Source organism: Rhipicephalus microplus, chromosome 4 (assembly GCF_043290135.1).
Source record: "Rhipicephalus microplus isolate Deutch F79 chromosome 4, USDA_Rmic, whole genome shotgun sequence".
NCBI lineage: Eukaryota > Metazoa > Arthropoda > Arachnida > Ixodida > Ixodidae > Rhipicephalus > Rhipicephalus microplus.
The window spans coordinates 217,092,720-217,120,244 of record NC_134703.1 but is presented as its reverse complement, the minus strand read 5'-3'; the positions used below and the strand labels follow the sequence as shown (position 1 = coordinate 217,120,244).

The following is a 27,525-nucleotide window of genomic DNA, read 5'->3' as shown; positions in this document are numbered from 1 at the left end:
ACAAGAAATTGAAACAGTACAGTACTTATGAAGCATGCGACACAGCGTCGATATTGGTTTCGCTGCAGCTATGCGAGGCCAAATCTTAGCCCAATGTTGCTGGCTGTGAGTTCTGATGAACTGTCACTCACAATGGCGCTTGCCTTAGTTGTGCGCTTCCTTCAAGAACACAAAACTTGCTTAGTTTACTGTCACTCACAATGGCGCCTGCCTCAGTTTTGTGCTTCCTTCAAGAACACAAAACTTGCTTAGTTTAAAAACAAGCAATTGAAAAAGTACAGTACTTATGAAGCATGCGACACAGCGTCGATATTGGTTTCGCTGCAGCTATGCGAGGCCAAATCTCAGCCCAATGTTGCTGGCAGTGAGCCAGTATTGGCTGAGCCGATCACTTTGGCCGGCAATACTGGGCTGGTTTTGCTGCCCTAGATCCAATACTGGATTTTCACTGGAAATATTAGGCCTGGTATGCTACCGTCCCACCAAGATCAGCTAAGCCAATGGCTTTCACCAGATCATGTTGGGCCGCTTTTGTCCCTCTTCAACCGATGTTTCCTCAGTTGTTGGCTTTAGGTGGATAATATTTTATTAGGCCCCCTTTTGCTGTCCTTAAGCCAGTATAGAGCTCAGTGGTAAGAATATTCACTACAAATTGTCAGGCAAGTTTGGCCTTTTGGAGATTGTCCGCGCTTGACCTGATGATTAAGATCCGATCGAGACAAGCATGACGAAAATTCCATTCGTTATTCTATGTATCGCTCAGACGTCAAGCATCCTATGCACTTGTTTCATCGCTGGTTCATCACGTGTGGCCACTTCTTACAGCCGAACCCCACTACAACGAAACTGACAGGGCGCTAAGAAATTTCGTTGAAGCAAAAATTTTGTTGTAGCGAAATTAAAAAAAACTATAGCTGATCTGAGCTAGCAAAACAAGGAACATTTATTCTCAAAATTAAAATAGTGTCCTCTGCTTCCTATTCTTTCTCAGCAGCGTTATGATGAGATTCTCACCCATGCATCGCGAGGCCATGGTGGAAAGCACGCTGAAACAAGCCTACAACCGCTTTCATGAACGAACCAAACAGTTGCATTCACACATTACCACCATCAGCTGTCCGCCGCCAAAGTGTACCTGACAACGCAAAGATGAATCAGGGTATCGTGGAGAGGAGAATTTTGCCTTATTCTATGCCACTCTTATCATCCACTACTCGCGGCTAGCTGATTTTGTTGATAATGCGGACGGACAGCTGCTCCGATTAGTTACCACAATGGCGAAGCGCGAACGAAATGATACGCATTGGCATAAAAAAACGCATCGTTCCACACAGCTAGCTGCGTGAAAGTAAACCATGAACTGAGCGACTGAGCTTCACCTTCAGATCATCTGCGGCTCAAAAGCAAGCCAGTGGCAAAAGCAGGGCAGTCTCATTGCTATCGCTATCGTGCAAAGGCGGCACCCATGCTAGCTGAACAGCAGCGGTTTCTGCTGGTGCCAACGAGTCTTTCAAACTTCATCGACGTATTCTCAAGTTTCGAAAATGCACCAAAATGTTAAAGACTGAGTTTAATATATAACAATAAATATCTGAGCCTGGAATTGCATCGTGAAATTTCATTGAAGTGGGACGGCAGAAGAAAAAGTGTTCATTGTGGTGACAATTTATATGAATTGACTCCTATGGACTGCCGATGGAGAACCGTGAATTTTTAGTCGTAGTGAAAACTTTGTTGAAGCTGCATTCGTTGTAGCGGAGTTGGACTGTAGTACAGTGAAAGCTCGTTAATTCGAACTTCAATAATTCAAATTTATGAATAATTTGAACTGCAAGTTATGGTCCGGCCAAGCTCCATAAAAGCCTATGAATAAAAAAGCTCAATAATTCGAACGCGAGTAGGTTCCGCTGCGGATAATTCCAACTACACGCCACCACGCCGGCGGCTTGGCTAGTCATTTGATAGGGCGGCTGTCGAGTTACGAGGCGGCGTGGACAGGGAGCGGAGAGAAAAGCAGAGAAACTGGCACAGAGGCCAGAGTGCAGAAAATAGCGCCACTTACTCTTAGCCCCCCCCTCCCAATTTCTCTCTCTCGGTGGCTGCCTGCTCTCCGTCCAACGTAACTTCCAAGATGTTTTTTTTTTTTTTTTTTTAAGGGCCAATCTCGGAGCCTTTGAATATCCTGCATAGTTGTCGCTGTTAGACGACAGTGCGCAGAGTGCCCCTTGTCGTATATTGGCGAGACGAAAAACCTACCGGAACGACTGAAGCAACACGCCAACGATGTGCGGAAGTTCTACAAAGAGCGCAGCACAGTCGCCGAACATGCCGAGACGTTAGATCACATAAGAAATTTTGAAGCAACAGCCATTTTTGAAAGCGAGCCGAACTGGAGGAGAAGGTTGTGACTCGAGTCGTGGCACATACAGAGGACAGCCCATAATATCAACCTCTCTCTCGGAACCCTTTCCCCAGTGTATTCACACGGACTGCGCTCCACGGCAAAACGAGAGAGAGACAGAGAGAGAGAGAGGGGTAATTAGCCCCGCGTGAGCTTTGAAGACGACGCTGCTACGTAGCAGCTTCCGCAGTCACCCCTGAGGAAGGAACCAAGTCGGTTCCGAAACGTCGGGTTTCTTCAAAACTTTTGGTTGGAGTCTAAATCATCTTCCAATACTGGCGTGGCTGTCATAATTTTGATCGAGAAAAAAGTGTTTGAAGCCCGTGTACTTATCTATAGGTGGGTGTTAAATGGCCCCCCCTAGTTTCTAGAGCGTTCCACTATACCTCGTCTGTCATGATCATATTGACAGATACCATAAAAGTGTTCAAAATACGCGCGCCCTCCTAGGAGACAATAGCACGCTGTAGCTACACAAATCGGCCACGACTACACGCACCTTCAGCGCACGGGATCAGATCATAGAGGACTGAGCCAGAAGAGAAAAAGAAGAAGAGACGAGCCACCTGAGCAAGCAAGAGGACACTTCTTAGTTTCCCTTGTGTTCACACAATAAATACACACAATTAATAGTTTGCTCTGGACTGCCTGAATCGTTCGTTACAATTCCGGTGGAGCTGCTCAACAATGATCCCAAACACCATCCAGTTGAAAAAGGAAGCCCAGAGCCACATTAACTGGAACCAAACGAGCTCACACCTGTCCACCATAGTGTCAGTCGTCGTCTCCGTAGTGAGCCACCTGAATTTCCTTTTATGTCTGATCCTGCTGGGCAAGCACCAGCTGTTCACGGCAGTACCAAAATGACACCCCCAGCTGCTGCGACACACATCATCCTTGACCGACCGCGGATCCTCGAGCCTTTCCACGGCGACACGTACGAAGACGCCGAAGATTGGCTTGCGGATTTCGCGCACGTTGACGACTGCAATGAATGGGCTAAAGACCAGAAGCTGCACCGTGTTTATTTCATGCTGGAAGACATAGTTCCGTAACCATGAACGCGCTTTCCCGTAATGAGACGATTTCTGCCGGGAGCTGCTGGCAGTGTTCCCGTGTACGGAAAGGAAAGAGCCGAGGCTGCTCTGCAAGTGAGAAGCCAGTGGAACAATGAAAGTGTGGTAATGTACGTTGAAGATATGTCCCGCTTGTTTCACCGAGCTAATCCGAGCATGAATGAAGACAAGAAGCTTTGGCATCTGATTCGTGACGTCAAGCAGAAGCTTTTTGCCGGTTCGTTTCGAAGTGCTCCAAGCACCGTCGCCGAATTCCGCACCGAGGCGACAACTGTGGAGAAAAAGTCACAGCTTTGCCGCAAAGATGCAGCAATGAACGCAATAGCAACAAATTGGAATGTCCCGCGCAAAATGGCAAGCAGATTGAAGCGTTCCTCATGTTTCTCACGCACAAATAACGCTGAAACGTACTCCCAGGTACAGATGAACGTGAATAAAAGTCACAGTTGTAACTTCACTGTGTCTGAAAAGCGCACCGTTTTCACAAACGGAGGCTGTGCACCGATTGCAGTGACCTTTGTGCGCCCCGTAACTACAACAAAATCATTCCAGTGCAAGTCCAACGCCAGCCAAGACATATAACCCTCCCCACCAGGAGATAAGGGCACGCGAGAGATCGTCCACTCTTTTCCACTCCTTGGGCAAAGTACGCCTGAGAGATGGGAGTCGTCGCCTGCCCATTGCGCCATCTTGCTAATAATGCTAAAACAAAACAGTCCCCCCCCCCCCCCCCCCCCCCCCCGAGATGCCAGCCAACCGCGGTAAGCGGTAGATATAAATAGATCGCCGTTTGAACGTTGAAGAAGGTGCTCCTTGGTGGCTCAGTGGCTAACGCCTCACAGTCATGGCACGGAGGTCCCACGTTCGATTCCCTGCGCCGGAGTCTTTTTCTGGATTTTTTTTTCTTTCTTGCGTTTTCACGTATATAGATTCGTATACATATACAGTGAGTGACGCCATCGTCTGCGACGACAGCAAAATCCAGCCGAGAGTGTCCATATAATTGCCATCGCAATAAAAACCCCCAACAGCGTGCAAGGCTGTACAACCGAAGTGAGCGTCGCAATATTCAGAAACAGCATCAATGTTTTGCGAGAACTCGCACGGTATGTGGTTCGAGAAGATCTCTAGAGATAGCGGCTAAACACTAACCCAGCAACCATTTCCTCATTGGCCGAGTTGATCCGCGAAGAAGTCAGGCACGCAGTCCTTGAGCAGCAGCCTCAAAGGATAGTCTCAAATGTCGTTACTGGCGATCTCGTATGCTGCCAGCGATCTCGTATGCTGAGTTGCTAAGGGGAACACCTAGAGGTAGCATCGTCATGGCGCCCACACATCTACCTGAACCACTGTTCATGCCACCCTTGCATGAGAGGGGAATCCGGAAGAGTCACATATGGCGCACTGCCGATCGAATGCCGCTTTGCTGTCATTGTGGTGAAGCTGGCCACTTGTACAGGATGTGCGAATATCGCCGAGCAGAACTTCGGGGTTACTCCGTAAACGCTCTTTGCCCACGAAACGGAGAACACCTTTCCACAATCCAGGAGTACTTGTCTCACCAGAGCCTTCACGCCTCACAGCAGCATCAGCCCCAGTCAACAGCACCCCTCAGGTATAAATCGCCAAGCCCGTGCCCATCTTCAAGTTCCCCAAAGCGACGTTCCCGAAGTCCGCTCCTCCAGGAAAACTGAAATCGGCGACCTGTGGAGGTAAGGCCACTGCCGACACAACAGAACCTCCAGTGCCGATTTCAGGATATCCAGACGGACGCGAGCAAAGGTGTGGAACAGTAACATTGCGTCACATTTATGAGGGCTGATAGGCAGGTGTGAAATTTAATGGACGCAGGTGCAGACAACCGAGTTATGAGTAGAGAGCTTGCTAAGAAACTGAAAAAAGTGCTGACCCCATGGATAGGATCATGAGTGCGTACCGCAGGACACCTGATCGAACCAGCTGGCATATTCACTGGTAGGATTAGAATACGTCGCAGATTTATCACTGCAGAACCTACATCACACATTTCATTCTCCTCTGGGAATGCTCCAGAGATTCAGTAATTGGAATGGACTTCTTACAGTTGATTGATGCTGTTACATATTGGCAGGAAGCATCCGTGTCATTCTCCCCAAAGCACGCCATTGCGACATTCAAGTGTGATGAACAATACGGCGCTCTCCGAATTCTGGACAATGCCTTAACGGTGCGGCCAAGATGCAGCATAGCTGCTACCGTAAGAAGTAAAGCATTCAGTGACCATGAAGGAATGGCGGAAAGTAACACTGCGCTCTTACTAGAAAAAGGAATTTGCGTGGCAAGAGGTGTCGTTCGGCTGCATGACGGGTGCATGAATGCCTTTTTGACTAATTCTGGGAATGAGGTGCAGCCTATTGTGAAAGAAACAGTCATCGCCCACCTGACAAATTACAGTGATATTTACAGATTTCCGATATGGCACCACTCAATCCTGACAACGTAGACCGCACATCGCATCCATCAGCATCGATACAGCCCTGTCACCGGACCAGAAGCAGCAAATCGAAAGCCTTGTACGAAAATTCACCTCTTGTTTTTCGGCGTGATCGAAAATCCAGCGAACGTCTATCACCCAACACCACATCACAGTCGAGGAATCGGTGAGGCCTATTTGCCAGCACCCTTATGGAGTATCGCCAAAAGAGAGAGAGATCACCAGAAGCCAAATTGAGGAAATGCTGTGAGATGGCGTTATTCAATCAACAAGCCTGTGGGCTTCACTTGTGTTAGTAAAGAAGAACACCACCTTGCGTTTTTCTGTAGATTACGAAAAGCTGAATGTCGTCACGAAGCAGGATGTCTATCGGCTCCCAAGGATCGATGACACCTTTGACAGATTATGGGACGCGCAATTCTTTTCCTCTTTGGACCTCAAAAGCAGTTACTGGAAAATAGAGGTGGACAAAAGAGACCACGAGAAAACAGCCTTCCTCACTTCAGATGGGCTGTACGAGTTCAAGGTACTCCCATTCAGCCTCTGTTCCGCCCCTGCCACGTTTCAGCGAGTGAAGGACACTGTGCTATTTGAGTTAAATTGGCAATCCTGTCTTGTTTATCTCGACGATGTCGTAATCTTTTCGACCACCCTCGATGAGCACGTGAAACGACTTCGGACTGTTCATCAAGTTATTAGTTCAGGAGGACTCACAATAAAGCCACAAAAGTGCCATTTCGGTTTCCGCAAACTCCTTTTTTCTGGGCCACGTGGTTAGTTATGAAGGCATCCACTCTGATCCCGAGAAGACTGCAACAGTAGGAAAGTTCCCAAGACCCACGGACAAAAAGGCTGTCAGGCGATTTTAGGGCTTGGTGCCTGACTATTATTGACGCTTCATCAAAAACTTTTCCAAGATTGCCGAACCGCTAACACAACTGACAAAAGATCATGTACCCTTTGCCTGGACTAGTGAGCAAGATACTGCATCCCATTACTACGACGGTGGATTCAAAACGACCCTGTACATGCACACTTTGGTGATGAAGTGGAGACAGACATACACACGGACACAAATAATTTGGGACTCTGTGCCGTCCGCATTGAGTGGCGAAATAGAGAAGAGCGAGTGATTGCTTAGGCTAGCTGCACTCTTTCGAAGGCGCAAACTAACTATTTGGCAACAGAATAACAACGCCTCGCAGTGATTTGGGCAATAGAAAAGTTCTAACCATACCTATACGGAAGGCCGTTTCGAGCAGTGAGTGACCATCACTTGCTGTGCTGGCTAGCAAACTTCAAAGACCTGTCTGGGCGACTTGCAAGATGGAGCCTGAGGGGTCAAGAGTATGACATAACAATCTTGTACAAGTCTGGCAGCAAGCACAGTGACGCTGACTGCCTGTCACGGGCACCTATTGAATCTGCGCCGGTGGAAGATGCAGATGACTGTCCCTTTCTTGGAGCCATCACCACATCAGAAATGAACGAACATCAGCGATTCGACGTTGAGTTGCTTTTGCTCATCAGGTATCTGCAAAGACACCCTGTGTGTCCTGTGTGTCCTCCGCAAGTTTTCACACGAGGATTGTCGTCATATGTCCTGAGAAATAACGTCTATGCAAAAGGAATTTCGCGCACAGCACTTCCTACTAGTCATCAATTCGACCCTACGATTCAAAATCTTGTAGGCCTGTCATGATGACCCCGCAGCAGGCAGAGTTTCATACAATAATACCTAGAGAAGAATCTCGCACTGCGATCATGTACCTCCACGGGAATCACAGGAAGTACAGGCTTCGGTTTGGAAAGTGCTAGCGAACTGTCTACAGACTTTTTTTACAGCTTCAGTTTCGTTCTTCGCGCTGGGCGGGTAGTGGTGTGCTGCGAAAAGCACTGAAGCAGCGCCTTTGTTGTTTAAAGAGTTTGACGGCCACTAGGTCTGAAGTTTGCTGTGACATTTGAGCTTTGCATGTAATATTTGACAGTTAAAACAAAGCGTTGTCTACTTACCGCTGCGTATAGATGTAGGGTCTCATGCCAGAGCAGAATATTGCAGCAAGTTCAGGTTTTTCGCCTGAGCGCGTCTTGCCTATATTTTTTTTAAATCGACTGCAAAACATTGAATCTAGGTAGACGCACTGTCCTGCTCCGCTGACTCGACTTCGAAACGAACCAGAGGTGCGTTAGGGTCAGACCACTTGGACAGATGCACCTTGCATCGCAGAAGACGAAACGTTAGAGACACTAAAGTCAAATAACAATTTACGTCACAGTGAAAGCTCAATGTATGACATCTAAAACAACAATATTGTCAACAACAGTGTCCCACTTACCTAGAAATGAAGGTAAATGCACAAGAACACAAGCGCCGCAGTAGGACATTTTCAAAATGATCCCAATGACATCAGACGGACCGCGTACAATTAATCACTGGTAATTGATCTAACTGCACTAAAAGAACCTTCCGTGCATCAAGAGATGAAATAAAATGCTGCTTGCATGTTTCTGTTTGATTCATGGAAAAAGAACCGCCGGACGTTGCTGTGAGGAATGGCGCTAGTGGTTCGAAAATTAAATTTTCGTGTGGTTACACGGGACAGGTGGTGCCATCTGACGGGGTGCAGTTGAAACAAAAGCATCTGCAATCTCGAAGCCAATGGCGGGAAGTTGATCAATGGCCGTTGTTGCTGCGGTGGCTCCCGCTTCTTTCGGTCTGCTGCTACTAGCGCAGTAAAGCCGGCAACGTTGTGCCGATGCCTTGCAGGAGTTTATTAAAAAAAATTCAGACTGTAGAACCTATTATTACTCATAAATTACCTTTTTTTTTTTTTCAAATTGCTTTATTCATTCATTTACTTATTGTTGTTGGTGAAACCATCTGCTTCGTTTTCTGCATTAATTATTTTTAATTACTTATTTCTCATTTAATATTTGCCTTTGTTCTATAGTTTAAAACCCGTAAGCTAATAAATTAACAGTATTTAGTCAGAACTACCCGGTTCTTGGCCAATCCCCAAGCGCGGGTGTGTGCCACAGTTTCCAGGCCCTCCCTCCCTCCCTCCCAGAGTTACTGCAACTTTCGTTCCCTTAAAAGGAGCAGGGTAAAAAAAAATATTGAAAAAACAAACTATTTTTCTTCTTTTTGCGTTATTTCAAATCTGCAACCTTTCCCGCACCAGAATAAATCATTTGTTCGTCTCAGTGTAATTTTTTTTTCTCTAAAAATTACATATTTCAAAACTTGTGTGGTGGCCTGCCATGCCCCCATTCTTACGTAGCACAGGATTCCTTGCAGTTCAAGCATCACAGCCATATGGAGAAGTTACAGTTTGCAAGCTGGGGTGCATTTGGCACACTAAAAAAAGAATATGAAACCCGCATCATGTCTACGCTATTGGCCGACCTCAATTTTTCACGGGGCGAGTGTAGGTGGAAAACATGGAGTTAAGGCTGTTTCACGTGACACAAGAAGTTGCGATTTTCAGGCTGCCAATTGGCCCGGAACTGCGAAACCGAAAGAAAGCACAGGCATCAAGCTTTCTGTCGGGAAATCTATATGTGGTCGGGGATGTCTTGATGCGTTATCATTGGCAAGCACCAACACCATCACCAAATTTTTGGCCATTAAAACAAATAGAGCCACCTTGGAGAACATCTTGGAAAAGCTGTCCGGTCCCTATATTTTCACATGGCATCAAAGGATATCAATCAATGCCACAATTTTTGCGCAAAGGACACAGACATTTGGTGTAAATTCAACAAAGCCCAGTTGAAGAGTGAACCATTTGTTCATAAAAACCTCATTCATCACCTGTTATTGAGGCTGTTAAGCCAAATTATCTGGAACTAGCTCATGCAGAATTATTTGCTAGATACTTTCATGGAAAAACTAAAAACCATAACGAGTTGTTAGATTGCCGTATGGGAGCACGCTGGAAAAAAAAAAAAAAGCTTTTTCCTCGGGCATAAACACTGCAAATATGCACTCTTGATTCTGAGTTCACTTTTAATGACGGCAACACAGCCAGTGTTAAGGGGAGATGCGAGTCGAAACATCGCGTTTTTAGCGAACTTTCTCGTATTTCTGATTTTTATTGCATTGTAATCATCAAACCTTCTTCTTTCATCTGTGAAAATTTCAAAACTTAATTCGAACCGCAAAATGCAAAAAAAGGTGTATGAAGGCATCGCGGTGGCTCGAAATTTCGTGAATTTGCGCCGATATTGGCCATCTTTGACTGCGCGCTACTCCCCGTCGCAGTGCAGCCCGCCATCGCGATTGGTTGGGAAAGTTGCGTCCGGCCTTTTTCTTACAGCTCCGACGACCGCCGGTTTCGTACGTGGGCAAAAAAAATAAAAAACGAGGCCTTTTTATCACGTGGTTTGAGCGGTCTGAAACGCGCGGCACCCTAAGCCGCATCGCCATTGGCTACCGAGTCATTGTCAGCTGTGTTGGTGGCGGCCATCAGCATTTGGTCGGTCTGCTTTTCTACGCGTCTACGCATATTTCCGCGATGACAAGCCCGAAAAAGTGCAACGTGAGACCGCAGAAGTTTCGAACAAAGCACAAGTTCAAGGGAAGGCGGCGTAAAGCGCCCCGAACGACGGCGACGAACGAGAACGTGCCTACGTGTGCTAGGCCTGACGGCGGCATCGACGAGTGCGCAAGCGACATTGGCTGCGATGAAGGGATTGACGCTGCGCTTTCTTTCGTCAGTGCTTCGGAAAAGAAGCTCGGCTTCTTCGAAAAAGACGAAAGACAGCGCGATGAGGTTTGTGCAACGACAGTTTTGTGCGACACCCTCTTGCTGACGGCACTTGTGGCAGGTGCGGCATGCCCTGCTTGCGGTATTCAAAAACTTGCCGTTCGGGAGCCGGCACAAAAGCGCAAGGGACTTTCGTCGCTCCTCGAACTTCATTGCGAAAACAGCGAATGCTCAGCGACTGTTCTTTTGTGCTCCTATACGTCACTGCGTGTTACGGCGGACGGCAGCAGCCGAGTAAGCCAACGGTACGACAGTGGGAGCTCCCGAGATAGTTTCGCTGTAAATGTGAAGGCGGTGGTGGCTGCACGCGCTGTCGGCATTGGGCATGAGCAATTGTCGAGATTTTGCTCCATTATTGGACTCCCAAAGCCAATGCACCACCGAGAATTTTTTTCCTTAGCAAAGAAGGTGCACACCGCTGCCATGGCAGCTGTGAGTGAAAACTTGCGCCGATCCAGAGAGTTGACGAAAGAAGTAGCAGGCGAAACTGATGTGGCTGTTATGTTCGACCGCACTTGGCAGAAGAGGGGCCACAAAAGTCACAACGGGATTGGCGCAGTTATCTCCTTAGGTACTGGCCTGTGCTTAGACTTCGAGGTCATATCAAATTACTGCCTGACATGCAGTAGGCACAAGGATATGGGCCCAGACGAGGAAGTGTGGCAGGCATTCCATGGCCCAGTCTGTGAAAAAAATGCAGACTGTTCCTCGCATGCAATGGAAACAGAGGCTGCAATGCGCATTTGGCAGAGAACATTGACTTATGACACCCCACTGCATTTCATGACATTCTTGAGTGACGGTGACAGCAAAGCATATAGTGCAGTTGCAGAGTCAAAAGTCTATGGTGCTGTCAATATAGAAAAAGAAGACTGCACTAATCATGTGGCCAAGAGACTTGGCACCGCGCTACGGAAGCTGCATGTGCCATTACCACGAGGGCAGAAAATGAAAGAGCCAGCCATTCAGAAGCTCCAAACATACTATCAGATTGCCATAACAAGCAACAGGGGGAGTGTACGGGATATGTACACTGGAGTATGGGCTTCGTACTTCCACTCATGCTCTACTGACAATGCTGGCAGCCACAAGTTTTGCCCTGCAGGAACAGAGTCGTGGTGCAAACATCAACGCGCTGAAGCACTTGGTGAACCTGCACCACGCCACACACCTCTCCTGACAAAAGCACAGGGATTGGCTGTGTTGCCCATTTATAAGCGGCTAACGGATGAGAAGCTCCTTGCTCGATGCATCAAAGGGAAAACCCAGAATGCATCGGAATCCCTGAACCGCAAAATTTGGCTACCTTGCCCCAAGACTAAGTTTGTCTCCCGAACGGTTGTCGAGACTGCCACAGCTATGGCAATCCTGTGGTTCAACAAGGGTCATGCTACTTTCGAGCACATCCTGGAAGAGCTCAACATACTGCCATCTAGAGATCTAGTTACTTTCAGTGATTTCCGCGATGCGAGGCGCACCAAGCGGATGTCCAAGCGTCTGACAGCAGAAGCAAGGGCGCACCGTCGTCGTGGAGTGAAAAGGGCACAACTAGAAGAGAGTGCTCGCAAAGACCGTGAGGGCACAGCCTATGCTGCAGGACAGTTCTAGTAACTTGCGGTGCTTTTCAAAGTTCCCTTGAACATTATGGCCAAAGATTATGCATTTCTAACAACTCTGTGATAAAAAAAAAAAGGTTTCAAACTTTCAAATGCGTTTTTCTCATTTTGCAGTTTTGTGTGATCTGCGCTTCTTATACACGCTAGTTCGTATACTTAGAATTGTCATACCTCTATGAACTTTTGCACATAGCATGATGAAGGCCCATAGAGTGCAAGTATCTATTCAGATTGTCAGTGCTGCTTGATTATGTTTTTCAAAAATTACATAACATTGAAAGCCCTTGGCAACTAGAGCCATAGTAAACTTTTCTATTTTATTATTGTATTTCACCTTTTTACACACAAAATTTGTATAGTTTTTTGCACTCTACAGTTCCAAAGGATCATAGTCAGCTATATCTGCATGCTTTATCTGAAATTTTTATAGGTCAGAATTGTTGCATAACAATGGCCATAATTTTGCAGTATCTGACCTGCAGAAAGAAAACCAAGCAATCTACATGAAAATAAATGACATATTCGAAAAGAGGAGAAAAAACTCTATTAGCATGCCAATTTGTGTTAAATTCAGACTCTTATTAAAGCAAATCGTTTTTCAAGTAGCATCTCCCCTTAATGTCCTGAACTACATTGAAATTTCGCCAGGCAACTGCACAGTGTAGGGCCTTCGCACTCTTCAATGGCAGCGACAGTACTGTGCTGACACAGCTGCATAAGAGAGGACCAATGAGGCTCGCCAGGCGAGACGTTTCAGCAGGAAAAAAAAAAAATGATATTGCTAATGAGTATCTGGCTGGTGCCTATAGAACAGATCCTATAACTTGCTGCTCATTGTACTTTTAAAATATTCCAGATTTTCAACTTTATGCATGATTATCTCAAACCAAGCTTTTTCTACTTATGTTCCTTTTTCTCAGCAACCACCGCATCTGGAATCAGATTTTAGCCAGTATTAAGATAACATAATATTGAATATGCTGAAGCAGAATTACTGTTGTGTGAGAAAGTGCTCTTCTGCAACAAGACACTTAATAGCTATTATTATGTGATAATTAGGTACCTGAAGTAAACATTTACAAAAAAAAGTAGCATTACAATTTTCAGTGATAAATCTGCTTAACTCTTTCGCAACTGCGCCATAGGGCATCAATCCTATGGTATCGACGTTTGAATGCGCCGCCAAAAATTTCTTTCAGTGGCTGCGGATTTGTGGCGCCCTCTGAATAACTATAGTTTTGGGTTCGATTTCGTTTTGCTGTTTTTACGGCAAGGAGGCACTGAGAATAATATAAGTTTGAGTCGCAGTGACGGCGTAGTTTGGCAATCATGGCTGCGGCGCCCCCGCGCGCTTCTCGATGCCAAAAGGCAAGGCCGAGCTCTTCGGCCGCTTCAAAGTCCGATTATTTTGACAACAGCAGCAGTGAGGGGTCTAGAGATGATGTTCAATCATTAGACTTCAGTTCAAACAGTGGCATTTCATCACAGCAGCCGGGGACATCATCCACTGGGCGCATGTAAGTTTTGTTTTAGCGCTCGCAATGTATAAATGCAGTGTACGGCCTTTATAACTGACGACAGTTGTTTATTTTGTTTCCTTAGTGTCTCCACAACATACGGTGGAGATATTTTGCCCAATGCTCCAAGAGGTGTGAAGTTTGAGCCCAAGCGACAGCCTGGGGTCTATATTGACGCTACACGGCGAAGTGGCACCCGGCAGTTTGCAAGAGCACTGGATTTTTTTGATATATTTTTTTATGAACAAGTACGCCTGGATGAACACACTTGACAAGCCCACCTATGCTCATCGTGACGGCTCATGGGAAAAAGTGACTCCGCTAGAGATGGTGTTTCATTGAGATCATCATCTACATGGGAATCATTGAAGTAACGCGATTGCAGTTATACTGGAGCACGGGGAGTATATACGGTGGCCTTCTCCTATCAAAGATTATGCCCTGAAACCGGTTTGTAGCTCTACTAGCCTTTTTACATGTATAGCACCCGGACGACTTCGCAAGTGAACTTATTGTTGGCTAGATCGGGAAGGTGTCGTGGCTTTTGGAGCACATCAATAAGACATCAGCAAAACTTTTTTCAACCAAAGCGGGACCTCTCTGTTGATGAACGTATGGTGAAGTCCAAAGGCAGATCAGGAGTGAGGCAGTATATCCGGGACAAAGTGACTAAGTGGGGCTACAAACTTTGGGTACTAGCTGACTCCGAAACAGGGTATACCCTACAGTTCTCTGTATACACAGGCAAGCGTGAAAGACCAGGACCACATGGCCTAGCTTTTGATGTAGTCAGCAGCCTGTGGTCAGAGTATCTAGACCAGGGGTACAGGATTTACATGGAAAACTTCTACACCTCTGCGAAACTTTTTGACCATCCGCTGGAGCGCAAAACCCTTGCCGGTGGTACCACCACGAAAGATCGCGGATGTTTCCTAACTGAGCTGAAGAACGTTGCCTGGGAACAAAGAGCTTAGCGCGGAGACGTTCAGTGGCTTCGCGATGGCAACATTTTATATATGCGATAGAAAGACCGGCGCTCCGTGAACCTGATGAGTACCATTCATACAGCCAACCAGTTTGTCCCAGCCACACAAAGACAGAAGACAGGTGACAGATGAACTTTGATTACAATCAAGAGGCCTCTGCTTGTCCAAGACTACAATACTGGCATGCTGGGTGTGGATAAATCGGACCAAATAATTGGAACCTACAATGTCTTGAGGAAATGCGTGCGCAGGTGCAAAACCCTGTTTTTTAATTGCATGGACATAGCGTGTGTCAACAGTTTCATCCTCTACCAAGGCCATCAAAAAGAAAACCCAGGAGTCTCAGAGCTAGCCCAAAATGGTCAATTCGACAAGCTTGCTTTTAGAGAGCAGCTCATTCAGCAGATCTTGGACTATAATGAGATCTATCAAGACCGTGCCCTATCTCCAAGTCTAGAGCCGATCCGCCACCAACCCCAGAAAATAGAGAAGTCGAAAAACTGCAAGCTGTGCTACCGAAAGAAGAAAGTAGAGCAGAAAGCATATAACAAGTGCACCATATGCGAAGTGCCCCTATGCTTCCCGTCCTCCCGCAACTGCTTCTCTGAGTGGCACAGCAGTCACCACCCCTAGCTTGAAGGGCCATGAAAAATAGAGTTTATTACATACAGAAATGAAACTTTCCAGAATGTGAGCTTACATCATCTGTAACGTTTTGTACATTCCAGAATTTCGAATTTAATTTTGCAGCTTTGTTCAGCTGCATGTGTATGTTCTGTTTAATTCGGTTTCGTGTGTTTTTTCCTTTGTTAACAAATAATATAACAAACAGTTTCCTACCTATCAGCCTGTAGTTATTTTTGTTCGAAAGCTTGATCAAAAGTGTACAATTCGGTGTATCACACTGCAAAATGCAATAAAATTTACCTAAGAAAAAAAATGTGATCGAGGATGTCAAAAATCGGTCCTTTTTCCGTGGTTGCGAAAGAGTGAAGTGAGAAGAGGAATGGCTCATGGTCACAATGATAGTAAGATAATTACCATAGCTGTTATGGTTATTTAGAAAATGGTACATAAACTTGGCCTAAAATACACGGCGGGCATAGGGTTTACTCTGCTCTCTGAAAGTAAAGTTACAGCGAATTTCCCTGATGGGAGCACAATTTCCCGAGTTTTTCCAACTATTCAAAATCCCTGGGAATTCCTGGTTTTCCCCGTCAGTAATTCAGTAATTTTACCCTGCAGGTAAAATTACTGAATGGCAAACACAAATTCTGGAGGCCATGCTTTCCCTTGCAAATGTCACCCGAGGATGTCATGGACATTCTGCAACAAGTCCAGGGTGTGATCACAATAACGCAAGTGAATAAATGAGAAGTACTTGAGCCCGTACACTGCACGGTGAGATGACCGACGCGCTCAACCTTGTCAGCCTTGTTCTCCGCCGAGCAGTAGTAGAGGCCGTCCATCTCTCGTGTCGCACTCATCGCGGTCATCGTCAACACCGTTTCCTGCTGGTCGTTCTGGGTCTCCTGAAACTTGAAATGCTGAAGAGAAAGAGGAGAGGAAAAAACAGTTCAGCTGCTCTTGGTCTCCATATCAACAAATAATGCAGCTAAGAAAGGATGCCATCATAGTTATCAGATGGTTCTGACTCCCAAGTTTAAAATGCACACATGTACCCCATAATGTGGACGGGAGGGATGACCGCAGCTATAGCTCAGTTGGTAGAGCATTGGACGTGTTATTCGATGGTCACAGGTTCAGTCACTGCAGCGGCAAGTCATTCTTTCGTTTACTTTCTGTCTACACATCTACATTAAGATTACTTCTAATAACAGCCCGTATAGTTTCCTAGCCAGTTCTGTGTTAGTTATCATTAATACTGTGTCTAACATAGTAAAAGGGCTCTTGAATTTCCACTTGTTTCCTTCTTGCACCATCACTTAATTCCGTTTTTTTAACAGTGCTGGCTAAGAGGCAAACACTTACACACAAGTTGTTTCAGTGATGCAACTGTATTGACGTTGCAAAAACATTTCATTAAGCAGAGTCCTGGCCACAAGCCCCCGATTCTGACGTTGCCAAAGAGAAAACCACAGAGGAAAGCTTCATTGCCAGTTTAGTTTGTGGTCTTCCTTTGTCAAATTATTCCTCGCAACTCTGCCACTAGCAGTGCCTGCTCGAGAACATTTTAAACTCACTGCCCTCATTCCTCTTTCAAAGACAACACTGAAACAAGAGAGTGCTTCAAACACCAAGAAATTTCAGAGTGCTTTATTCTTCGACACACACAATGACACAAAACAAACACTGTTAATGCACGGGTAAGTGGACTTAAGTGTTCTGGAGCAGCTCAGGGAGCAGAAATCATGCTGTTTTGGAGCCGCTTTGGCACAGTAAAATGGGAGCTTTCGAACAGATTTGGAGCACCAAAATGTGTTTTGGAACAATACAAGTTAGTTTCGAAGAAAATTTTTAACGTCAAACATCGTCAATCAAAATTATTTCCGGTAAAAAAAATTTTATAGGCTTTCACTAAAACAGTGCTAATGAGCTGACCATACCTAATAACTAATGGGTTTAATGTCCAAATATCACGATATGATTACGAGAGACCATAGTGGAAGGCTCCTGAAATTTCTACCACCTTCAACGTGCACCTAAATCTAAAACACACGGGCCTTAAGAATTTTTGTTTCCATCAAAAACACAGTTGCCGCAGCCAGTATCGATCCCGCAAACTGCGGGTCAGCAGCCGAGAGCCTTAGCCACTATGCCATCGTGGCAAGTGCGCGTGCGTGTGTTTCATCATTAAACATCACAGCTAGTAAAGATAAATAACTCTAAGTAAACAAGGGGTAAGCAAATGCTTATCTCTTCTTTTCATGACTGCAAGAAAATCGCGGCGCACTTCGCTTCGAGAAAATTCGTTATTACCACACTAAACAAGCCATTCTGCTCATCTCTACTCGATCTGGATCGGAGTGGGACGAGCAACTCGCAAGGCACATTAGCGCGCACAGTACAGCAAGCTGCCCTGAAGTGACACCGTGGGCACCATAGGCACCGCGCTCCACGCAAGTAACCTGGAGATGACCTAGTCAACGCCTCCTTTATTTCAATGCCAGTGCAAATGCGCAGTTCTCAATGGGAGTCGTCAGTCCACCTTAACTCAGCGAGCGGTCGTGATGGGGTGCTATATGAGGGGTCCCGCTGCTCGCGTCACACATGCATCCGAGCGCTTTCTCCCGAAGATGCGATAAGCGTGTTTCCCACCCCGGGATCATACTTTTGAGAGATTCGCTCCTTCATGCTGATTCTTTCTGGCATGAGACAATGCCGCCACCGCGTCAAAGAGCAGTGCATGCAGAATGCAGTGACGCTTCCCCATTGGTTGCATGCATAGCGCCACCAATGGCGACACGCTATCTCAAAACACCGTATATTTCACAGAGGCAGCGTGACTGCTAATATTGTGAACACGAGGAATGCAAGACGCCACCTCTCAGATCTGTACACAACTGAACAAAAATTACTTGATATGATTTCCATCATGAGAGGCTACTCTCCCCCATGACTGCTGTTATGACCGCCATCATTATTGAAGCTCTTTGGGCATTTCTGAACTTGACGAAAATATTTCGAAGCATTCCAAGCAAGGATGGGTCATCAAGATGGGCTGATTTCTTTTCAGCAAAACATGAACAAGGGTTCCCAGGACCGGTTCGGCGCTAAGAAAACGCACGAGCAAAGAAAGGCCATAGTGAACTCAACTTCATTCAAGGCCTTCCAGGGAAACAAGGAGGCAACTGGGCCACTTTCAAGGTCACCATGATTCTGGAGAGACCCGAACCAGCATGGTATTTGCAGTTTGGGCTGAAAGCTAAAACCCAAACCGGTTGTAGCTGCACCTTGCTAGGAGAAGCAAAGTTTGTTCAAGGAGAAGCGAAGTCCCCGAAATTTTCAGTTGGGCTGTAACTTGTAGTAAACGACGAAAGATTGAATGTGTGGTTAAAGGAAAGAAACAAGGCACTATTTTCTGTAGCCCTTGCGGGAGCACGCCTCAGCGCCTCGATGACGAGGGATTAGTCGACCACTCCTCCCTCCCCCTCTCTCCATGGCAGCGGCTAAATGGAGTGGCAGGTTTGAAGATAAGCTGTCAGGCCACTACATTGTCCTACCTGAACGCAGTCAGGCAAGTTTGGCACATGCACCGGGGATCGGTCTTACAAATCTCACCCTACTTGCCAGAAGAGTTCTTGAAAACCAAGGTCATCTAGGATCATCGGACTTGCGCAACATCTTAGTGACGTGTGCAAAACCTTGGTGCAGTGGTTCCGTGACCATATTTGGGCATCCCGTAGAGTGTGCCCTCTCCACGTGCATTGTGTGGTGTCTTTCCCCTCCTTCGTGGGTGGAGCACATAGACCATCGAGCGCCGTATTGGCTGAAGCCGCGGGAGACCTCTTGCATATTTTCAGTTAAAATTCTAGAGTTCTTGAGTTCTAGTTCCTGTTCAGTTGTGCAAAGAGCTCATACTTGATCACTAGACCACCTCCTTTCAAATTCTCAGTTACAAACCATGTGAATAAATTGCTGTCATTCTTACGAGCGCCTCATCTGACTTGTTAGACGATGGGTCCTAGGACGGGGGCCCGCTACCAGAATGAGACCCGCGAGACCCGGAGTCTTAATAACAAGGTGGCAGCGGTGGGATGGCGTCAACCCAGGTAGCAACGACTCGATGACAGCAGTCAGATGCTACGACCTCATCTACTTTGAGAGGCGATTGGACAACAATGCTCAAATGCTCCGAGCTCATCGACTTGAGAGGCAACCGAAAGGCACTGCTGAGATGCACGACACTGGAGGCATGACTGCGAGCCGAGTGAGTGCCGACTTTCTCTGTTAAACTTTACTAGGCATTTACTAATGTGTGAGTAAAAGCTGGTAGGGCGAATAGCTGTTTTGGTCATTGTGTAACTGGCGTCATGCAGATTGTGAGACAGCTTGATTAATCTATAGTCTGTGGGTGACTGCAAGGTTAACAGTGACAGAGCTGTTTTAGTGATTAGGTTAACAAATAACTTGTGCCAGGCAGATAGTTGTGAGATAGCTTGTTAAGTTATTTTCTGTCAATGGCGGCAAGGCTAAGAGTGACAGAACTGGATTCTGTGTAAGAGCCTAAGGAAGCTTTTTGCAGACTGAGATAACAGGAACTTGAGGCAAGGCAGATAACTAGAGCTGTCAGTGTTGTCAAGGTTAATTAGTTGCAAGACAGGAATCAATTGTGGAACAGAGAATGGTACCAGAAGCAGTCATCAATCTGAAAGCCCTTCGAAAACCCGTGTTGCTAACGATCGCAAGAGAGTTAAATCTAGATGCGCCAGACTCCACATTAAGGTCCAAACTGTTCGAGCGGATCGTCGGGACAGAGACAAGTAATGAGGACCTCTCAGAGTATGTCAAGAGTATTCAACAGAGAAAAGAGGCAGAAGCCCAGAGGAAAGAGACAGAAGCCAAGGCAGCAGAGGCCGAGAGAGAAGCCGAAAGGATACGTATACGCGAGGCTGAAATGCGAGCATTAGACGAAGAGATAGATCAGGTGCAACGCGAGACTCGGGCACAGCATCGGAAGGGTCTTTGGCCGTGTATATGTTGGATGTGCGTGAAGCCCGAAAAGTGCGACGAAGTGGAGAGTACAGTGCAGTGTGAACTCACCGAGAAAGCCGCTGTTTGCGAGGTACCGCACGAGAAAAGTACACGTCTCTATCAGTGCAACATGCAAAGTGATCCTTCAGCAGAGAGTAAAGGCGGAGAGAAAAGAGCAACAGGTCGTTAGTGAAATTGCACCTAGAGAAGCTACGCGACTCTCCGATGGTGCAGAGGTAGTGCATGTAGAGAGCGGGACGGTGGCTGGTATGCAAACTGTAGCAGGTCTCAAAAGTGTTCCATTTGAGACCGAGACTGGTTCAAGTCGCCCTGATGGGGTCATTGAACAGATTGATGAGTTGGAGACTGCGCTCGCACCTCAGCAAGGGAATGACCTTTCGGATGTCGAAAGAGAGGAGGAAGAAGGTAGTCCTAAAGGTAGTGAAGACATAACGCTACTGAAACCCGACAGTACTGCCAGAGAGGGTGAGCTACTGTTGAAAGTATTTTCTACAGATAGCGTGGGAAATGCCTCAGAGGATGAGAAGGTACATTGAGAGGCTGTTGTAGGTGTACAAACAGGCACAAATTCGGTAGAGGATCTTTTCGGGGAAAAGTCTAATTCCAGCAGAATTAAGAGCTTGTGTGGTATTAGAAACATGCCTCCTGTGGCGGCACGTAAACGATTGGCCGATCGACCGGACGCTAAAAACTACTCGGATATCGAAAAGAATGCGAGTCTCGAAGAGTTCAGATCTGTGATTAAGGAGGGCCCAGCGTCTGGTTTTGTGAGGGGTAGCGCAGACAAATGGGCTCAACAGCGCAATTGAGCGGAGAAATCGGAAAGCAAAAGCTGCAGAAAGGGTAGTGCATAGGCACACGTGAACTGTAAGATTGCCGATGAGGCAACCAGAGAAGTTTGTAACAACCAAAGAATGATTGTATGCAAGCGCCAGTGCAAAAGAAGGAAGCGGGGACGTGCGGCACCACAAAAGGTAGAGGCAGGTGGCACGCCGCAGCGTCAACCGAACAGTCGGCCATCGGGCGATTCAAGAAACAGTCCTTGTGAGGCGTAGGTTCAGGCGAAATTGGCGAGAGAAAAGCTATCAGGAAAGCATTTGCTAGAGAGGCTAGAAAGCAATGAGAGCGCAGATTTCACTTTCACCGCAGGTCTGCCCAACTTTTTTAGACCCGGCAGTGACGGCAACGTCGCGAGAAGAAAGCGTGACCGATGCTGAGTGACGACTTTGGTCAGTTCAGTTAGTGCCCCTCTTCAGCATGTGCTGAACCTTACTTCTTTGCACGCACTCATGCTACTTCAACAGAGCATTTAAGCGGTTACCTTGCATAGGCGTGGTGCTTGGCGTTCAGCCAGTTCCGATAGCATTTCAATGTCATTGCAGTGCACCCACAATGTCAAATACACGTGTTTTCGTGTGGTTTCTAACACGATTATGACTGATGAACAAAATGACCTGTCATTTGCAAGTCAGTGGCACATCAGTAGCAAGAAATAATTTTTCCTTCACTTCATCCAAGCTGCATGACAAGCGTGGTGGCTTTCCCGGCACGTGTAAAGCCATCGGCGATGCTTAGGTCGCAAATGGCCCGCAGTTAGGAGTCGGCCACGCCCACCAGAGAAATTGCCAACCTGTAAAGGCTCGACTTTACACAAGCGTTACAACATTTCAGCGCGTGGCTTTTCTACGTGATGCTGTACCCTCCCCACGTCAAAAAGTTGCGTGCTGACAGGCTTCGGCGCATGTGTGTGGTCAGGCCCTAAAGAAGTGGTGCCACAATATTCGTGGATTGAGAGTTCTTTGCTGCAAGCGTTCTTTATAGCTCCAACAAGCACGATACACGCACCAAGATTCATTGATTCATTGATACATGTACCAAGATTCATTAATAAGGCAATTTAATATTGCCTTATTAATGGGACAATTTTCAGTTTCTGTTTGTGGACACTGACTGAGTTGGGCAAATGTGTAGCAGTATAGGTAATATGTAGCAGTATAGGTCAGACACGTGTTATTATAGCACAGTCGAAGACGGTTATATCGAACCCACATATATCGAATCTTCAGGCATATCAAACTCGCAAGTTATCCCTATGAATTTCCTTGGTAGAAGTATAGAAATTCGCAAATTTATATCAGACGGTATTTTTACCCACCTTTGGATATATCGAACGCTGCGCGAGCTGAAAGGTGCGCTTTGGCACTTTTCTGTCGCGGACGACTTCTGTATACCACGAAGCACACTGAGTACCTTGTTGAAAAACAAGGCCGATATCAAGGCAAAGGCGGCGGAGCAGCGAACATTGGGAGCCTGTCACATGCACGCTTCTGCCCATGGGAATGTAGAAAAGGCACTCTATGCCTGGTTTCTAGAAGTGCGCACGAAGAACATTCCGCTGGATGGCACAATGCTGATTGCCAAAGCCAAATTTGCCGCTGCACTCGGTGAAACTACTTCGTCGACAGCAGCGGGCGGCTTCAGCAATTTAAGCAGCGCTACAACATCGTTGGCAAAACAGATTCTGGCGGAAACGGAGCTGTCAGCAGCCAGGACACCCAGCAGTGGATGACAAAAGAGTGGCCGGAAATCTCTGCTGAGTTTTCTCCCGCAGAGATTTTCAACTCCTGGCGCGACGTGAAAACGGACACAGTGGTCGACTGCTTCCGCAAGGCAAGCTTCAAGGCAGCAGAAGTTGCGGAAACCGGTGAAGACGACGAGCGCATAGACGACTCGTTTGGCGAGTTGTCATCCCGTTTCCCGGCCGCAGTTCCACACGAAGTGTCTGCGAACGACTTCGTGGAAGCGAACTGCAATGTCCAGGCCGACAGCTCGTGTGACAAAGAGGATCGTTTCGATGAGGTACTGGCTACACCCCTGTACTCTGCCGCTAAAGTGGCGGCAGCGTTCGGCAGCATTCGCTGTTGTTTTGGCCACATGAGGGGAACCAGGCTGTTGCAACTGGACAGCCTTGATAAGATCGAGACTAGAGTCTTTAACATTTCAAAAACGAAAAAGCTGGCCAAGATTCTCTTTTTTTTCATGCAAATAAATCATTTTGTTGTGGCGTGCGTGCCGAATTAGTTGTCATTCTTGAATGCACCTATTGTAGGTGATGATCCGCTACAGGTAAGCTCTCGTGTATGGCTGCTAGAGGGGGAGGTGGCAGAGAGAAAGCGCTTTCTCGCTTCATGAAACGGCCGCGGACACCCAGTGGCAATGCAGCAGGCAGTTCAATGCTCGCTGCGCTCGCTCACGTGCTTTTCTTCGTGCTGTGCCGCATGTCGTGGTGTGTGTTTTGCTTGTTCTCCGTGCCATTTTACAAGATTGCGCGGATTGTCCTTGCAAGTTTTCGTGCGTTACTGTAAGCAATGTGGACTCGGGCGTCAAGAAAAAGAAAAAGACGCAGACAAACTGGTTCCCACCCGGCTGTTTTGTGCAGGTACATCTTGTCGACGAGATCTGGCCAATGTGTGTCGTTTTCACTGCTGCCATGCCGAAAAAGCCTGCCCGCTCGAAAGCATAGCAGCATGCAGTTCAACGTTCAGATGACGTTTTCGACCCAAGCTCAAAAATCTGCAAGCTGCAGTTTTATTATCAGTATATTGTGCAACCGTTTACGCACATAGTCAACGGCGAGAGAGTGACGATTCCTCGCAATCGACCTGTGCTGATCAGCAATGAGATTCCGACGGTACGTAATCCTTAACCTCCCTCAGTATTTGTGGAAGAAGGCACTGCTGTTTCAAGAAAAGAGCAGGTCGCCTGCAGCAGCAGCATCCGTCCCTCAAGCAGTCCACAGAGAAGGCCTCTATACCCATCAGAGAAACTGCACGTACTCGTGAACACTTGAGAACATTGATGATTGATTGATATAAGGGGTTTAACGTCCCAAAACCACCATATGGTTATGAGAGACGCCGTAGTGGAAGGCTCCGGGAATTTCGACCACCCGGAGTTCTTTAAGAGGAAACACTGGTCTGAATTTTTTTTTTTAATTTTCAGTATTTCCAGCTCAAATTTTAATACAATATGTAGTTTTCACATCTGAAAACAAATATGCAATTAGTTTTTTGCTATCACTTTTAGATTTTTAAATATTGACTGTTACATAAACTTCAATTCTGCCCAGCCTTTTGACATATTCCTCATAAAATATTGCTACAAATTTGATATGACAGCATTCCATGAAGGCCAGGGAGTGCAACAAAACCATAATTTTATTTTTAGCTTCATTGGTACCAAAGTTATGGCCTTAACAAGTACACTCATTAGGAATCTGAAACTGTTGCTTAAGTTTGTTGCTAATTAAATCACTATTGTACATAAAAATATTACATTTTTTTGGTTTTCTTGCACTAATCAATGTATAAGCTTTCAAATGCTGCAAGAATTATCAAAATCCGACTGCTACATCAAAAGATACCATGGGCAATGGCTTAGGGTGTGATGAAAAATGTTTTGAGAAAACGAGAAAAGAAGTTTAGGAACATGCTGAGCACTTATATTTAACAAGAAAAGGTGTGAATCGGTGTATTAACCATGTTAGAAGCCACCAGGAATGTAGACATCATCATTCTCCTTGGTGCACTTTCTTTTCATGGCATGTTTGAAGTTTTCAGCATGCTCATGCTTCTTCTCCGATGCCACTAGTCGGCGACTGTCCTTTTCTGAGCATTTTTCAGCGGCCACAACACTCTACTGCAGGTGCAGCTCCTTCAATATGGCGGCATCTGCTCTCCCTTTGCCAGCGTTGAACCTTGCGACAGCTTCAGCCACAGCAGCTTCAACGGTGAAAAGCGACGCGCGTTTGTTTTTGGACACGAGCAACCAGATGACGGAGTGCAGGCTCTCGTTTGGGCTCTGTGTTTTGCCTCGCTGACAACGCTCCAGCAATTTCTTGTCAGAGAGGCGCGTGTAAATAGGCCCCAAGGCATCAACCACATACTCCGGCAGGTTGTAGCGATGATTCGGAGAAGTCTCCTGCTTGGCAACAGCCTTGTTGTACTTGCACCATGACTCTTCACCAGTTGGGAAGTGAGAGTGCTGAGGGCTTGCATCAGTAGATGCTACGTGATAGAAGGTTTCCCAGACAGCATTATTCATGGCCTCAATGCTTCCTTGGTTGCTTTGTAAAGCCCATCCATAATATGACGCGAGCTTTGTGACCAGCTCGCCTTTCAGTTTGCCCTTGCCGCCAAGGCTTGGCTTTCCTTCGGCTCTGTGTTTGCAGGAGGTTTCAAAGTGCTGTGCCCATGCGCCTATGCATATGCTTGACACAGTCCTCTTTTTCTATTGGCACGAAGCCATATACCTGTGCCTCCTGCAGACTGTTGAAGGCCCGGCTGTCTCCATCACACAACATGGTTGTGTAACGGAGCCCATGTCTCTCCAATGAGCGGCCAAATAAAATTTGTGCTGCTTCCACCTCCATTTGTCCTGGCTTACTGGAGGTATTCTTTTGGCAAGTGTGACCAGCTAGCCACTCGGCATACCTTGGGTCATCCTCCTTCGGTCCTAGCTGGCAGCCCAAACAAAAGTTCGATAGGACGACGAGTCGAGCACATAACCCGTGAATAGTTCAATCACGGTCCCTACACAAATATGGGATGAGTGGCCCCTGGTCAGCCAAGTCCCATCAAAGGAAACGGCGATATTTCCAGGATTTCCATAGTTGAGTTCGGAATACACCGTTTTCGCGGTGCTCGCGCAGTCGTCAATAACGCGCGCGGCAGCCTTCTGCGCGGTAGGGTTCATTTTCAATTTCACATAATCCTGGTATGTCTTGGTGTGCAGGCCTCTCCGTGAAATATTTAGGACGGAAAAAATATCGTTGAGCGCAGTTTGCCCGTTTCCTGTGCTCATTGCCGCGCGAACCGCGAGCACGTCAATTTCGAAGGGGCCGTGCGCTGCGTCCCCTCCTGCTCTCGGCGAGCTCCATGCGGTCCTCAGTTTACCGCACTCGTCACATGTGAGAACAAGTTTCACGGCACTTCATACACTGAAGAAGTTGGTTGACCAACTCTAAGCTAACGACGGTGAACGGCATACCAGGCGTTGCGGCTCCATCCGAGTCACGAAAAAAAGACCGCTTGCGTTTTGTGGCAGACTTCGATGAAAAATCATGCAGAACATTGCTCGCACGACACTCGATGACCACTTTTTCAGCGTCGGAAACCACGGGAGTGTCCACACGCACAGCTCTCGTGTGATCTTGGGACGCGGCTATCGCGTCCGCGATCGTGGGTGCCACGGCGGTGATAGCGCTGGCACAGTCTGCTTCTTCAGAGTTCTCGGCGGCAGAAGGTCTCGCTGGCGATAAGGTGTGGGCTCTCGGATGGCGTTTTCGCCTTTTTCCGAACGCATGAGCACTCCGGAACTTCTGATGACCGCATGCCATTGCACCGAATGCACAGCCGTTGTTAGGCCTCAACGCAAAATGGCGGCTTGCACGCCGCTGTCTAGCAGACAAATCCCTTCGCGTCCAATAGGAAACCGGGAACTGCCCCACGTGACAAAAACACACCAATGATGTGTGAGTATTCAGTTTTTCTTTATGCGCGATAGCTGTGTTGTTGCTGGACGAAAAACGTTCTTCTGCTAGGAACAGATAATAGAAAAATGCGTCTTTAAAATGAGACCAAAATGACCGCGCTACTTGGTGCGGTTCTCGCGCGCTGCGGCATTGAATACGACCGTTTTTGAGGTGGTTTCGGAAGCGAAAATGGTCATTAAACTGACTTTGCGACCCAATATTTCGATAAATACGCATTGCAGGGCTATAATATTTTAGGAACAGCTTCCTTAGACCTTAATGACTATGAAAAAAAAAATACTTCGAAAAATCGGTTTTTCGGAAAATTTTCCGCCTCCCATATCAGTGTTTCCCCTTAACCTGCACCCAAATCTGAGCACATGGGCCTACAACATTTCCACCTGCATCGGAAATGCAGCCAACACAGCCGGGATTCGATCCCGCGACCTACGGCAACACTTGAGAACACATTTACACGC

At 46.9% G+C, this 27,525-nt stretch overlaps 1 protein-coding gene across 11 annotated transcripts in view; it reads right to left on the bottom strand.

The window, feature by feature from the left end:
- Positions 1–27,525, bottom strand: part of Fas2 (neural cell adhesion molecule fasciclin 2) — a 335,700-nt gene that overhangs the window by 172,323 nt on the left and 135,852 nt on the right. For all 11 annotated transcript variants that reach the window (XM_037423629.2, XM_037423630.2, XM_075893992.1 and 8 more), the window contains exon 9: positions 16,232–16,385. In XM_037423629.2, the coding sequence (XP_037279526.1) occupies positions 16,232–16,385 (154 nt within the window). The remainder of the gene's footprint in view (positions 1–16,231; positions 16,386–27,525) is intronic.